This window comes from Dromiciops gliroides, chromosome 5 (genome assembly GCF_019393635.1).
Source record: "Dromiciops gliroides isolate mDroGli1 chromosome 5, mDroGli1.pri, whole genome shotgun sequence".
Taxonomy (NCBI): domain Eukaryota; kingdom Metazoa; phylum Chordata; class Mammalia; order Microbiotheria; family Microbiotheriidae; genus Dromiciops; species Dromiciops gliroides.
Window position 1 is genome coordinate 26,682,271 of NC_057865.1, and position 16,775 is coordinate 26,699,045.

At 37.1% G+C, this 16,775-nt stretch overlaps 1 protein-coding gene across 10 annotated transcripts in view; it reads left to right on the plus strand.

Moving 5' to 3' along the window:
* SLC4A7 (solute carrier family 4 member 7) overlaps positions 1–16,775 on the plus strand; it is a 120,627-nt gene that overhangs the window by 79,420 nt on the left and 24,432 nt on the right. For all 10 annotated transcript variants that reach the window (XM_043969376.1, XM_043969377.1, XM_043969378.1 and 7 more), the window contains 7 exons: positions 602–759; positions 3,230–3,317; positions 5,123–5,269; positions 6,169–6,275; positions 8,872–9,046; positions 14,853–14,986; positions 15,371–15,616. In XM_043969376.1, the coding sequence (XP_043825311.1) occupies positions 602–759; positions 3,230–3,317; positions 5,123–5,269; positions 6,169–6,275; positions 8,872–9,046; positions 14,853–14,986; positions 15,371–15,616 (1,055 nt within the window). The remainder of the gene's footprint in view (positions 1–601; positions 760–3,229; positions 3,318–5,122; positions 5,270–6,168; positions 6,276–8,871; positions 9,047–14,852; positions 14,987–15,370; positions 15,617–16,775) is intronic.

The following is a 16,775-nucleotide window of genomic DNA, read 5'->3' on the forward strand; positions in this document are numbered from 1 at the left end:
CTGTGGATTAGAGACATGAAGAAGTTCACCTAGTGTTCTACCATTTTGTAACTGTTCTTTGGGATTATACACAGATTACTGCATTTCATTGGATCATAGAACATAATAGTAATGGGAATTACAGGTTTGGCTTTTCTTGCATAATGAGCCAGCAGAAGTTTTTGAACATTTAGAAAGCAAGATCACTAAATTTATTTGAGTGGTGACTAATTCTTTGTTCAGTCACAGTAAATAAATAACTTCTAGAACTGTGTATAATTTCATGAACTCTTAGAGTTTTGAATGAATGTTGCTATATTCATTGAAAATTTTCTCTAGTGAAAATGCACAGTAATTTAGGTTTAGAAGTAATAAAAACTAGAGCACAATTACATTAAAAGCGTTGTTTAGCAGCCATCTTATTTGTATTATCATATTTTGGCTTTCTAGTTCTATAGAACTGTAAAAATTTTGCTATTGACTTATGCTTCCATCAAATCATTTTCAGTAGTCTTTCATGAAATGATTTTTCTTTCTTCTCCCCCAGTACTTCCTACTACTATCTCTTAGTGTTAGTATGAAAATACTGGGGTTTGATGATTATTTATCTGTTTTCTAAAAGGTCGACATGAATTTCATGAGGAAGATTCCTACGGGAGCTGAAGCATCCAATGTTTTGGTGGGAGAAGTGCATTTTTTGGAAAGGCCCATCATTGCATTTGTGAGGCTGTCCCCAGCCGTCCTCCTCTCTGGCCTGACTGAGGTTCCGGTGCCCACCAGGTAAAGAATCAGTCAGTTACTGTTACAGTTCCCAGAATTAAGCATATATTCAAGTTAATGAATATAAACAGTACAGTCATCTTGTGCAGGAAAACATTGTGGTGGAATGAATACATTCTGCCCCCTGCAAGCATTCTGGGGTGAAAAAGTAGACTTTAGAGTCAGGAAGACCTAAATTCAAATCTTTCCCTTGCCTCAGACTGAATCTGTGACCTTACACAAGGTCCCTGTAGCAGTGAAAGGGCTGGAAGGAGTAGTCCTCCCTTCCACCCAACCCCTCTTCATGCCCCCTCCAAAAAAAAATCAGCACCTGAGAGAATGTCTTTTAGAAGTTTATCTGTGACCTGGTAACTAAGAAATGTGTCTTACTGACATTTTACACTTAATGAAATGTATTTGACACCTTATGTGTAAAATAACCAAAGTGTCACTCTTGTCATATTTTTATTTTTATATCTATTCGTATATTCACTCTAAATTATGTATAGCACATTGTATTTCCTTCTGGGTTCTTGCAAATAGTACTGTAGCATTAAATTATATCATGGCTAACATCTGATAAGTCGTTACAGTCACAGATTCCTAGCATATTTTCACTGATATCCAGTGTTTCCATTAATTCATTCAACTGTCTGTGTTAAACACTGAAGAGCTATAAAATTTATAAGTAAAATCTTGATCCTACCCTCATGGAGCTTACAATCTAGTAAAAGGTTAAAACACAGATTAATTATATATGTAGTATTACCCAATATATCCATGAGAGATGACAAATATTATGTGAAATTTAAGGGAAAAGGAGATTTTTGGGAAAAATATAATTCCTACAAATGATTCAATTTCTATCATTCTTCTTCAGTACTTCAACCATCTGAGTTTTGATTGGAGTGAGAACTCTTTCTCACTTTGCTGATAGCAACCTTCTTCATGCCTTAGTAGAATGTATCTTTTAAGTTTTTGTGGCTGAAATAAATTAATTCACTTTTAATTAACCTGTTTAAAAAAGTTTTGTTGATGCCTTTTATCTCTCCAACTCAATCATTTCCCATCTACCCCTTTGCGACAAAGAAAGACAATGAAGCAAAAACATCTGGGACAGTGGCTGTAACTGACAGTATATACACTGTTTTGTCTTGAGTATTCTCCTCCCTCTTTCCTGTAAATGAGGAGGTGTATTTGATATTAATCAGCCTGCCCCCTTATTCATACTTATCATTATTTCCTTTAAAATGCCAGACCTTTTGTTATTATTTGCCCTGATTGTTAAAAATTTTCTCCTCATCAATTTTACTGGCATGGCGCTAAATCTGTCCGTTAATGTAGGCAGCATTTCCATTGTCATCATTAGCATGTGGAAGGGAGGTTGTATTTGTCTGGAGAGTAAAACTACTATAGGAAGGCAGATTGAAGTCTGGCAAACTCGCTACCAATTGGAGCTCTCCAGCAATGGAAAGAACTACTTAGTGAATTAATGTTACTGGAATTCTGCAAGGAGAGATTTTGTGGCTGACTTCTCATTAGAGGTGTTGCAGATGGTTTTATGTGTCAGGATTTGATCACCTTGGAGAGGGAGGAGGAGGGGAGGAGGAAGGGGGGGAGAAGAGGAGGGGGAGAAAGGGGAGGAAGAAGAGGAGGTCTTTGTTCCATTCTTAAGGTTCTTTGGTTCTACCAGCTGTGGGAACTTGGGTAAGTCATCTCACTTCTCTGAGCCTAAATGACAAGGTGAGAGCGTGGGAAGATGGTAATTGTGAAGAAAATGTTTTGCCAACCCTAAACCATTATATGAATCTTAGTTGTTTTATATAGGACAGAAGCTTCGTGTCCAGAGTCTCCAGGGACAGATGTGAGAGGCAGCATGACATAGAGCATTGGCCTTGAGATTCCATCTCAGACATTCCCTGGGCAAGCCCCTTCCCTTGTCTCAGCTCATCTGTAAGCTTGTGTGGGGCGTGCAGGAGGGGAAATCGCCCATCCATGATGACAGCACTAGATTCTCCATTGTGCCTTTATTACGTAGATGTTGGAGGATGATACCCAAGACAAGTAGCTACCGTCACATTCAGATACAGAACACACAGATTACAGAAAATAATAATTTTTTTGGCCATGTATCCCTTGGTTTATGCAGATCAGCAAGAATTGATGGCCTTCTTGTGCAGTCCTTCTCTATGTGAATTTCTTCACTTTCTTACTTTGCTAATGGCTGTGTTTAATTGCTTAGAGTGATGATGATGATGATGATGATGATATTTTGGGGGACAATGAGGGTTAAGTGACTTGTCCAGGGTCACACAGCCAGTAAGTGTCAAGTGTCTGAAGCCGGATGTGAATTCAGGTCCTCCTGAATCCAGGGCCAGTGCTTTATCCACTGCACCTCCTAGCTGCCCCTGCCTAGAATTTTTTTCAAAAGGTTGTTCATAGCTTTTGCTTATCTTGAATTGTACTTCTCTCTGTCTTACATCTTTTTTAGGTTTTTGTTTCTATTACTGGGCCCCTCAGGCAAGGCCCCTCAGTACCATGAAATTGGGAGATCAATAGCTACCCTCATGACAGACGAGGTAAGGAAAAGCTTGTTTAAGTTTTGATGAATTAGAAATCATGTAAAACTCTTGATGTTGTGACATTTCTGCAAACATTCAGACAAATCAAGATAAGTTAGTTGAATATTATTGAAGTCCCAATGTACTCCTCTTTCATAGCATAGCAACTCTCTGTGGAGAATCTTCCATGTAAGGGAAATGAGTTCAAATACTTGTCCTGCCACTTAATACTTGTGTGACCCAGGGTAGGTCATTGAACCTTTATGAGCTTCAATTTCCTAGTCTGTCAAACAAATGGTTGGATTTGATGGCTGTAGGCCTCTAAGATCTCCTCTATGATCATATGACACTGAGTTGTCCCTCAGTGTCACAGAATACCAAAGCTATAGGCGCTATCATTTTCCTACCTTTCTTTTCCCCCGAAACTATTATTTTAGGATTATGTACAGCAGTTCAGTCACTGATTGTATTTTCTCTTGTTTTTAGTATGTTGTATTTTTAAAATGTCTAGGAAATGGAACATTTTTATTCTCTTACCATCCTTAGAATCTGTTTCTTTTAGGTCTGTTTTGGGGAAATAGTACCTTTTTTTTTTTTTAAGGCAGTTGGGGTTAAGTGACTTGCCCAGGGTCACACAGCTAGTAAGTGTTAAGTGTCTGAGGTTGGATTTGAACTCAGGTCCTCCTGACTCCAGGGCCAGTGCTCTATCCACTGCGCCACCTAGCTGCCCCAGAAATAGTACTTTAAAAAATTATTTTCTTTAGTTATCCATAGTACCACAATTCATATGTCTTGTTTTGAAGTCAGTCATGTATTGTAGGCATATTCTTTTTCTTAATCATTTGTCCACAATATATTGGGCAGATATATCAGATTAAGGTAGAATTTGTATTCACTATTTTGATAAGTTAGAAGGAAAAGATTGTAAAGTTATTTTCTAGCTCCCCTCTTTCATTCTTACCTCTTATCTTTCTCTTTTTCTCCTCTATCTCTCCTTTCTTTTTCCCTTCTCCCTTTTTTTCTCTTCACTATCCCTATTTTCTATAGAACACGTGAAATATTGAAGTGGGTTTTTAAAAAAAAACAATTTATTGGGGGCGGCTAGGTGGCCCAGTGGATAAAGCACCGGCCCTGGAGTCAGGAGTACCCGAGTTTAAATCCGGCCTCAGACACTTAACACTTACTAGCTGTGTGACCCTGGGCAAGTCACTTAACCCCAATTGCCTCACTAAAAAAAACCAAAAAAACCAAAAAAAAAAAAAACCCAAAACAATTTATTGGGGCAGCTAGATGGCACAGTGGATAGAACACTGGCCCTGGAGTCAGGAGGACCTGAGTTCAAATCTGGCCTCAGACACTTAACACTTACTGGCTGTGTGACCCTGGGCAAGTCGCTTAACCCCAATTGCCCCCCCAAAAAAAAACAAGAAAAAAAACCCAATTTATTGACTTTAGAAAGGTTGAGGGTAGCAACTTAAATTTGCCACTGCTGGAAAGACCTATAATATATACTTTAATCTGATATTTTTGTAACAAGCAGTTTTAAATCAGTTTTTTAGAAAAGCTTGCTTTATTCTAGTGAAGTGAAGTAGCATAGTCTGATTGTTTACCAGTGCGGCTGGAAGGAAGCACCACTCTTTTTGTTGTGTGGCATTTGAGATACTTTAATAATTCCAGTAGAGACACTATGGTATGCTGTATGGATGCTTTTGTTGTTGCTGCTGTTAGAGATTTCTTTGTGATTCTTCGGGATATATTTTTAATATACTCAATCTGTCAAATAGAAAATCATTATAGGAAACTATACTTTTTTCCTTCTTAAGATTTTCCATGATGTTGCATATAAAGCAAAAGATAGAAATGACCTCCTTTCTGGAATTGATGAATTTTTAGACCAAGTAACTGTTCTGCCTCCAGGAGAGTGGGACCCTTCTATACGCATTGAGCCACCAAAGAGTGTGCCTTCTCAGGTCAGATTGTTTATTCGTTTATGTTTATTGTAAATGTTTTCATTTAATCTTCATATGAATAATAATGTAGGAATTGGTCCAAAACAACTGTATAAAAATCCAATGTTATCCATAAAATAATGGCTCTGTTTTCTAAGCAGAACTGCAGTGGCCCTCCTTTGGAGTGGTCCCTTGGGTTGTGGTGGGTATCTGATCTTTTTTTATAGCTCACTTAGGCCTGATTGCCACAGAGGGAAGATGAGGAGCTTAAAAATGTAAGGACTTCCCTAACCCAAAGAAAGTGAATGGCAAAGTGTCTGACTGTGTTAAACTGAATTTTAACAGAGGTTTATGTGATACCAATCTGCACACTTAAATTTTACTCCAGTATTTAATAACAGGAGAACAGTGGATCTCCTCATGAAAATCAGGATTTATATATTTCCTTCTGTTGTCCATGGTATTTATTTCCTCTCCCTTTTGGGGATGCTTTATGTTAAAATTAATTCTTATTTCAGTCTTCTCAGTTTATTTTAAAATTATGTGCTTGGATTTTAAAAGATAGGATGTTTCATGACATGTCTTTGGGAACACATAAAAGAATGATCATGAGGACTGAAATATTAGGTGGTCTAATAAAGAATGTTTAAAATAAGGCTTGAACAAAAGCTAAAGTGGAAATTCCCTTAGCACCTTTTACTCTTACGAGAAACAGTGTCAAAATTGATTAACATTTTAATTTGACTTACTTTAACGGGATCAATTCAGTATTCTTAATATGAGCTGACTTAAAAAATACCTCTGTGTATGTATGTAGATATGTATACACAGCCACACACATTAACATATATATGCGTGTATATACATGCTTACATACACACATATAAAAATATAACCTCGCTATGCGTTTTTGAATGCAGGAAAAGAGGAAGATCCCTATATTTCCAAATGGATCTACACCTACATCAGGTGAGATGCAGAAAGAGGAGGGCCATCATGCCGGACCAGAACTGCAGAGGACTGGCAGGTGTGTTTACTGGCTCATATGTGAATTTCAGAAAGATCATGCTAAAGCTTCATTGAGTGTAGATTATTATAGCATATGTGTTTACGGATCTCTGTGTGTGTAAACTCTTTGAATGTTTTCCGCTAAGTGTTTGATATTTGACATTTTAAGATATAGTAATAATTTCACCATTTTAAATATACATTTATCCTATCCATGCTTTAAAAAAAGCTTTAATGTTGTGAATGTGAATTTATTTTCCTTAATTAAATCCGCTTATATCAATGGGCTAGATATTCAAAACATTGAATGACTTTATGCTGTCATGTCTTCCAGCTATCACATGCTGTCATTATATGCTTTCCTATCCTATTTGCCAGCCCCAACCCAGGCTATGCTTGAAGAGAGTGTAGAGTTTTAATGGTACCCTTCAAAGAAGCATTAAAATTTAGGAAGGAAGAAGAGTATCACCTAAACACTGATTTGTAACCCAGAAGGGAAATACGAACAAACTGCTGATTTTTCAGTACACCATTTGTTGTTGTTGCAGCAATAATCATGCAGCATAGTAAATCTCATTGAAATGCTTGTAAGAATAGAGTTAGAAAGAAACCGTATGTGACATTTGAAGGGAATCTTAAGATTTTGTGGTTGGAACCAAGAACATATTGAGAATAGAAATAGTTGTGCAGCATCATCGTTGACACTTTTCAAATACTTTCTGGTTTTCCTTGGGTGGAGGTAAATGTGCTCATTCCATTTTACTAGGATGGCCTTCAAAAACAATTCTTTCTTCGCCCACAGATTCTGAATCCTCCAAAGCTGTTTAGGAAAGCTACAAGAACATTTGCCATAGAGCAGCTGTTAGGGAGTATGGCAAATGACCCGAAGTGCTCTAAAATAAATAGAGAGATAGATAGATAGGTAAATATTTATTCCTTTTCAGTAGAACTTGGAAAGTTTCCCCCTCCCCTTCCCAGAAGGAGTTCTTGGAATCATTTTACAGGAGTGTCCAAGGTATATCACATTTTTTTGGCTCTTTGGAGAGCGGCAACATAGGACACAAGGGTGGCCAGACACTTGGACCACAATGGCTTTAGAAACTTATTTTAGCCGACTTTATGATGCAGTTCATTTTTAAACTCTTTATGTAAATTGTTTTGACCATATCGATGTGAATTTAATCTTTGACAGGTTTACCTTTTTTGTAATATACGCCAGGTTACCTTTGTATTTGTCAGTGTTTGCTCAGAGACTGTGATTCATTTTTAGTATTAGTTTAAAGAAAAGACAGTCAACAAAGATAAAATTGCTGGGGAAGAAGAAATTGTGTAAAGCACTTAAACGCTGTACATACCTGAAAATATAGTTTACTGTTGCCGTTCTTTCTTTCATTACTATCACTATTAATAATGGTAATAATATTTTATCCTTTTAAAATGTTTTACTCAGTATCAAGATGTGTTTCCTAAAGGCTTAAGCATAACCTAAACATTTTAAATGACATGACTTTGGTATGTAAGTGTTCATTTTACATTTACCGACCAAATTCTCTTCCCATGTTTACTTAATATTATTATATATAAGAGAAATCAGGAACTATTTTCAATAAAGAGTTAATTATTTAAACATAGCGCAGTGCTTATAATTTTACATGGAAGCCTACTGCAATGTTTTTCTTTATATAATTAAAAATTTATATGAATTCATTATACTGGCTAAAATATCCAAAAAACTTTTCTCCAATGCACCCCCCAGCATATTATAGAATACATATTTTAGACTTTTATAAAGAAAGATAGGGAAAGAAACTGGATCTGAGCATTTCTTGATCTAGATTTCACTCCCAGAGGAGGAACCTCTCTCAGGGGTGAAGCACCTTGTTGGCAGTTTGTAGCCTTGGAGCCTGACCTGACCATGGACAGCTCCCACCCACCAGTATGTGGCAGTGAAACTTGAACCCAGGGTTTCCAGGCTCCAAAGACAGCTCAATATCTATCATGTCTTGGTGCATCTTGTGGTATACACAGTGATGTAGTGTATTTAATACTGAGGAATGAGATTAAAATTCCGTTCAAATTAATTCTGTGGCTGTTCCTCAGAATAATGTTTCTGAGTGTATGAAAAAGGTATATATATATATATATATATATGCATATAAATACACATGCAAACATATGCATATAGATTATATATATATTTATATATATAAAATGTAGTGAATGGGAGTGAGTTCTGCATATTCAAGTTGGCTTAAGTTATGCGGCTGGATTTTAAAATTTGCATCGTATATCTACTTCTCTCATATATGTTTGTGTCTGGGATTTCTTCAATTATTAAATGATGTGACTGCAATCTTTTTATTATGTAGCCCATAATAGATATTGTAACTTCTCATGTCTCTTTTTTGGGGTCAAATATAATATAACCAGCTTTCCAAAATCATTGTCATTCTCGAACTAGACTAAATTATTGTGTTTTCTTCCATGTATATTATGGTTTTAAAGTCTATTGACAAGCAATGGGCACTGGCCATCTTGTGTGGTCCATACTATGAGTTGAAACTAGCTAGCATCCTTCAGTGTACAGTTTGACGAGTTTCATCTCACCTATTTAGGCTTTTTGGTGGTTTGATACTTGACATCCAAAGGAAAGCACCTTTTTTCTTGAGTGACTTCAAGGATGCACTAAGCCTGCAGTGCCTGGCCTCGATTCTTTTCCTATACTGTGCCTGTATGTCTCCTGTAATCACTTTTGGAGGGCTCCTTGGAGAAGCTACAGAAGGCAGAATAGTGAGTACAAAGAATGGTAGTGGCCAGGCTCTTAGATCTTCAGAGGCAAGTGTCTCTGTGCATTTGTCTCATCTATCCACAGCATTTGACTAACCTGCCCCAAAGCAGACTTCCCCTCAAGGTAATTGCTATGGAAAATGTGGGGAACCCATGTGAACAGGAGAAGATGCACAGTGGAGGTAAAAACAAATGTCTGTCCTGGCTTGCTGGTTGAATGGCTTTCTTTATCCATTGAGAAAGGGCTTATGTTGTCTTTGGGGTGGTGGTGGGATGTGGCGGGGGTGGGAGGAGGAGGAGGAGGAGGAGGAGGAGGAGAGCAGTGGGAGGTGGGTGGAAAAATATAAGAGTGATGTGCCATCCTCTAAGGCCTTCTTATGAAGAATAAGTGTGAAGTTCAAGGTTAATAATGTGACCTTGATAGACCTGGTTAATTGTCCTCAGGCTGCCAAATCGCATTGTGGAAACACTGGGTCCTGAAGTGGTGCTTTCTTTAACTTTATTGTTACTGAATCTAAACATAAAAAAGCTAACCTGAAGCAAGAATGGTTTCCTAAAAACTTCTTTTGATATGACAAAAATAAATGGATGTGTTTTTTGTTCGTAATACTATAGCTGGTTATTGTGTATTGATTGTATCTTTTAATTTAATATCTAATGCCTTGGAAATGTTGACATTTTAGTGCCACTTGATTGAATGTAAGGGTTTGTAATTGCGAACTGTGAGTTATTGTTTCTTCTATTGTTAAAATTACCATTAATATAAAACTTACTTTCAATTTTGGTGAAATTCTGAAACATAACAAAGTTAAAAATTTGATTGTTTAATTTAAAAAAGATGGTTTTTAAAGTAATTTTAAGTGTACTACATAGATTTATTATGAAAATAAATGTAATAACATTTTTTCTTTGAGATAATTTTTAAACAGTTGTTTTGGAATATTATAACATAACTCATTTGTTTTACTTTTTTTTAAAGTTACATTTTCAAATAGTTGGTATTCAGTCAATCAAAACTCATTTATTAAGTTCCAGTTTTGTGGTAGGCACTGTGCTAGATAGTGAGGATAAAAATGCAATAAAATGAAATAATCCTTATTCACAAATGGTTTACATTCAAAAAGAAGAGATAAATGTTGACCAAGTTGTATATATTTCCTTTGGGTATTATCTTGAAATATGTAGGTCTTCCTCATTGATTGTCTACTTTTTTTTCATCTTTCTTCAATAGTGTAGTCCTTTGTTTATAAAGGATCTTATGATCTAGTCAAAGATTTAAGACATGTTCATATATGAGTTCAATACAGGGAAATATGTGATGACTGGTGTGCATCCAGAGGAAAGACAGATTAATTTCACGCTTCTTTGATAGTGAATACTTTCATTGGAACTTGGGGGATGAGTAGGATTTTGATAGGTAGACGTGGCAGGAAAGTTCATTCTAGATGGAATAGTGTGAATGAAGGCATTAAGTTAAAAAGGGTAAGCTGTGTTTCTGCTTTTAAAAAGATTAGTTTTTACAGGATAGGTCGGGAGAGAGCTTCCTTTGTTGTGCCATGGATTTCTCTATCAGTCTGGTGAAGCCTATGAGCCTCTTCTCAGAATAATGTTTCTGAATATGTAAAATAGTATCTATTGAATTACAGTGGATACCAGTTACAGTGCAGTACAGTTCCCAAAATATTCAAAACCAAACCAAGTTCATGCGTCCGAGGTAATGAAGCCTTGGTCTAAAGGCAGTGAGACCAGTTAGGAAGATGATGCAGTGGGCCAGATGTAACATGTCAGGAACCTGGACCAGGTTCTTTGTAGTGGGACGGGAAGGAAGGAGATTTATGTGAGAATGGTCTTAAAGGATGAATGGGCAAGGGTAATGACTAAGGTTTGGAGGGGAAGAGCCAGAGCCTTCAGTGTTGAGCCTGCCGGAATGAGAGAATTGGGGCAGAAAAAGGGCTGTATTTCATGAGGAAGTGGGTATAATGAAGTGAATTTTGAGATATCTATAGGTCACTCAGGTGTACATTTCCATCAGGCAAGTGGAAATGCAGAGCTGATCTTGGAAGTCAGGATTCCAGATAGAACTCTGCAAGGTTTGTTCACATCTCCATGTGAAAGATTAGTGGGAGGCCCTAGATAAGCACTTGGGGAATAGTTCCAGTCAAGGAGTAAAGCTGGTGAGCCTCATCTCCCTCCTCTATGCGTTTGTGCTGACCATTCTCCAAGCTTGAAATGTATTTTCTTTTCTCCTCAGCCACATAAATTCCTTTGTTCATTTAAACATTCAGTTTATTAAATACTCAGTGTCAGGCACTGTGCTAAGGGATGGGGATACACAAAGAGGCAAAAGACATTTTCTGATCTCAAGGAGCTTATAGAGACAATGCACAAAGAAATAGATATAGGTCAAGCAGTATTCAGAATAAATAGGAAATCATTAACAGAGCGAAGGCAGTAGAATTAAGAGGGGCTGGGGAAGACTTTCTGTAGCATGCCATTTTATTTGGGACTTAAAGGAAGCCAGGGAGGTTAGTAGCCAGAGTGGAGGAGGAAGAGTATTTCAGCTATGAGGGACAGTCAGAGATAAAGCTCACAGCTGAAAGACAGAGGGTCTCATTCATGGAACAGTTAAATAGGCCGTGTCACTGAATCTAAGAGTACATGTTGGGGAGTCAGAAGACTGGCAAAGTAGGAGGGGGCTGGGGTATGGAGAGCTTTGAATGGCAAACAGCATTTTTTATTTGTTCCTGTAGACAACAGGGAGTCACTGGATTTTATTGAGTAAGTTTAATTGAGTAAGGTAACATGATTTGACCTGCACTTTACAAAAATCACTTTGGTATCTGAATGAAGGATGGGCTGAAGTGGGGAGAGATTTGAGGCAGACAGACCCCCCCCCCCAGCAGCTATTGCAATAGTCCATTCTGCACCAGAATGGGGGTCACGTCAGAAGAGAGAAGGGGTGATACTTAGAAGTGAAATCTATGTGAGATGCTGCAGAAGTGAAATCCACAGGCCTTGGCAACAGTCTGGGTATTGGGGTGGGAGGTCAGAGAGAGAGGGAGGAGTCTAGGACAACACCTAGCTTGTGAGCCTGAGGGTCTGGGAAGATGGTGATGTTCTTAACAGTGATAGGGAAGGTGTCCCCAACACAAACTCTGGATTTAGTAAATTCATATGGGTGTTTAACTTAAATATAGGGAAGGTGTTGGGGATGGAGGAAAGATGAGTTCTGTTTTGGCTGTGTTGATTTCAAGATGGCTTCTGGATATCTAGTTCGAGATGTCTGAAAGGCAGCTGGAGATGGGAGTAGAGAGTTTGGGGCAGGAGAGATAGATTTGAGAAATCAGCATAGAGACGTAATTAAATCTCTGGGAGCCATTGAGATCCTATGTGAAGCATTTCCTGATCTCTTCTCACCTCAGCCCCCCTCTATTGACTGGAACCTTCCCTCTTGAACTACCATGCACTTATCTACTTCTTGTTCATTCTGTTTATATTTTTTTCTGTACATATGGTCGTTAGCAAGCATTTATTAAGCATCTGCTATGTGCCAGGCACGGTGCTAATCTATATATGTTGGTTTTCCACTTAGATTCTTGAAATTGGAGTTTTAAAAAACATTCTTTGTATTTTTATCGCCTGCATTCTTATTGATTCATTGAAGAAAGCGTGGATGATTAGAGAAGAGCATTGAAAAGTCTTGGAGATGTTGAAGCACTCTTTTATAATAAGAAAGTTCACAGAGTTGGACTAGTTGTCGTAGAGTACTTTAGGAGGTCTGCAAAGCTAAGGAGGTTTTGGAACCATGAGGTTGAGGCTCATCAGCTTGAATACTGAAATCACTGAAGCACTGACTGCTGTGGATTAAGGAAAAAGGAAGAAGGTGAACTTGATGCTGAAGTTTTCTGGGAATGTTATTTGGAAAGGATTCAGGAGTCAGCAAATTATAGCAGTTTTGACTTGAAGAGCAATGTTGTGAACTTGAAATGATGAAAAGAGAAAGTGTCATTTTTAAGAAAGGTTTGAAAGGCATGTTGATAATTGAGAACAGATTCTCTTTATCTTTGTGGGTGGGGGAGGACATTGGGTGAAAGTGTCCCATCAGTGGGAGGAGACAGTGGGGAATAAATTATTTCTGGGGAGAACCAGGTTCATTTAGGTCAGAAAGTTATAGGAGGTTGAGAAAAATTGTTCTTGGTGAAAGGGACTTCTGTCTGCAGTGCTGGTAATTTTTGTAGGGTGGAAGGTAAATGTAGGAGAGAGAAGTGAGGGAAAATCTGGCCTAGAATGGAAGGGATGACTGTTGTGTGTGAGGGTATAATTGACCGGAGCATGGCTGATGTCTATGTCTGGACTGGTAGGCTTATTTGGTTTGAAGTAGGTAGGAGACCTAGGGAAGCGATAATATGAAACCAGGTGGTATAACAGGTGGAGCAGGCTTATTCTGAGAAAGATGGACCCAGCACTCTCGAGGGCAAGGTGAGATTTATGGGCAGAAAGATGCAGAAATAAACAGATACATTCACACATATTAGCTTTCCAAAGGGTAGGGAACATTCATATAAATGGTATATGTGGAAGGTTATATGTTGACCCTAGCCAAGGAGTTTAGGAGTTGGTCCCTGACTCTTCCTGCTTGCTACCATACGATCACTTCATTACTTACCATACTATCTTTGCCATAGTTTTGGCTTTCCCTTTTCAGATACCATTTGGCCCATAGTTCTTTTATCAAGTGTACTAATACATAAATTGGTTCTGATAAATATGTATGTCAAGAGAGTTTAAGACGACAGTTCAGTATTAATCTAGAACTCAAGGACAAATTCAGAATATGTTGTCTTATTTCATAATATGAAACATTTACACACTGTACAGTTAAAAACGTCATTGATCTGATACTTACTCCCTCAGTTTTGCCCATGGTGTGAGTCACTTTTAAGTTTGAAAGAAGTTGTATTGCAGTTAAGGAGAAGTTTATTTTCCTCCTTATTCTAGTTTCCTCATAGTGTTGTTAGGCTAGTTTAATGAAGGATCGGGATGTTGGTAAGCAATTAACTCCAGTCTTTTCTTATATTTATAGTTGAGTTTGTTACTTCCCCAGTCATATTTCAATAGTGGCCATAAGTTAGCATGCTTTCATTTTAAGGCAGATTGGTTACTTTTTATGGTTTATTCTCTTTTACAAATTTTAGTAGTGAGAGATACCTTATCATTTAAACATTTTTTTAAAATTCTGAGAAAATTATTAGACTTCTTTTCCCTGACTAGTTTATACTTAGGATTTTAGTTTCAACATTGAGAAAATTTCTGAATAGGCCTTGGCATTATAGATATTTAGCTGTTCATTGAAAAATATTAAATTTCAAATAACAAATAAGAGTTAGGTTATGTATTGATTTCTTGTTTGTCTATTAGCTAAAAACATGCCTTAGTAACAGTCAATCAATGTTTTTGCTAAAGCCTCTTGCAGGGTTTTAGTTTGGTATAGCACATTGTATTAAGTTTCAGTTAAGGTATGTGGCAGAATGATCACTTGTAATATATAGGAGAAAAGGCACATTTCTCTCATGTTTTAAATACTCTAAAATTTTTTACAGTTTTAATTTTGATCTGGCATGTTATATTGAATAAACATTTTAGATTTTTTTTCCTATTGACCATGTAGCTTGTACTACTATAAATGATGGTATCATTTGTTTTATTAACATTTTTATTCAGACTTTCTTTCCAGATACCTATATGCTTATAGCAGATTAATGGAATATCTATGATGCATTTGTTTTTATGACTTTCTCCCCCAAACCAGAGTGCAATAGAGTCTCTTTTTGGAGCATCGTTAACTGGGATCGCCTATTCATTGTTTTCTGGGCAGCCACTTACAATCTTAGGAAGTACAGGACCAGTTCTTGTATTTGAAAAAATATTATTTAAATTCTGCAAGTAAGTGATAGTTATCTTAACTTCATGTAATGTTTTGTAAAATGAAGGGGAAATGGAGTTTATTCTTTTCCAGCTCTGGAAACTAGGATTTATTAAACGTTTAAGTTTAATGTTCTTTGAAGCATCGACAGTTATACATATCTTCCTTGTCAATTTTTTGTGTGAATGTTTATGCAAAAATAAAACTCAAGTTTGTTAATGGAAGGAAGATAGTCTCAAAGTGAAGGAAAGACTTCATTTCCTTATTGCCATTTATTCCCCATTTACTGGCTCTTAGAATGTTTAGTTTCATGTTCTTTGTTTTTGGCCACATGTTTTTAAGAATATGAGGGAATGTACTGCTTTTGACTTGTGCCACCTCTGTGCACATTTCTTTTCAAACAGAGATTACGGTCTTTCCTATCTATCACTACGGACCAGCATTGGCCTCTGGACTTCCTTCTTGTGCATTGTCTTGGTAGCAACAGATGCAAGCAGCCTTGTGTGTTACATCACTCGGTTTACCGAAGAGGCCTTTGCAGCTCTCATTTGCATCATATTTATCTATGAAGCTTTGGAAAAGCTCTTTCATTTAGGAGAAATCTATGCTTTTAACATGCACAACGACCTAGACAAACTGACATCCTATTCGTAAGTGTTTCTCTTAATTTGTTTAATTATTTATTAGATACATGTTTGATTTTCATTCAGAATTAAGAGACCTGGCTTTGCTACTAACAAGATGTAACATACAAAATGGGGATTTAGGGCAAGATCTTTAATTGCTAAACTGATCTTCTGGACCTTCATGATCTGCATGAATTTTGGTGGCTAGTTGCATTTTCTTTTCTTTTCTTTCTTTCTTTCTTTCTTTCTTTCTTTCTTTCTTTCTTTCTTTCTTTCTTTCTTTCTTTCTTTGCAAAACTGTATTTTCAAACATATAAATGTATTGTACATATAAATATTATATTTATTTCTGTATTTTCCCACACACTACAAAAAGTATGTATAGTTAGGTCTTCATAAAATCCAACAACACAGAGGCATTCACTTTCGTTGCAGCTGTCTTGTTGAATTCTCCATCAGTCTTGCCTTTGGTGTGTGTGTGTGTGTGTGTGTGTGTGTGTGTGTGTGTGTGTGTGTGTGTGTGTGTGTGTATGTATGTGTATTGCAGCTGCTAGAACATCATCAATACCTTTGGAGGTTGTGATAATCTCTGTTTCTTTGTTTCCATTTAAGGTTACACTAGAATATTGGTGAAATGGGAGAAATTCAGACCTCCTGATACAATAAATATAAGTTAACTTTTTTTGTATCAGTTAAACCAGGGCTTCTTAAACTTCTTCCACTCTTGACCCCTTTTCACCTTAGAATTTTTTAATGCTACTCCAGGTATATAGTTATATAAAATAGGCATACATAATCTCTCTCTTTTTTTTTTTTTTTTGCCGGGCAGTGAGGGTTAAGTGACTTGTCCAGGGTCACACAGCTGGTAAGTGTCAAGTGTCTGAGGCCAGATTTGAACTCAGGTCGTCCTGAATCCAGGGCCGGTGCTTTATGCACTGTGACACCTAGCTGCCCCCATAACCTTTTACTGTTGCCAAATTTTTTGTGACCCCCCCCCCACATTGTTATGTGACCCCATATGTGGTCATGAACTGCAGTTTTAAGAAACTACGTGTTAGACCAAAGGGAACAACCATCTGTATATTTCATGAAGAAAAAAACTACTTTAAGTTTTAAACCAAAAGACATTAAAATTAGAATCATGTAATTTTGAACTACATTGAATTCTGTACATAAGTAAAGC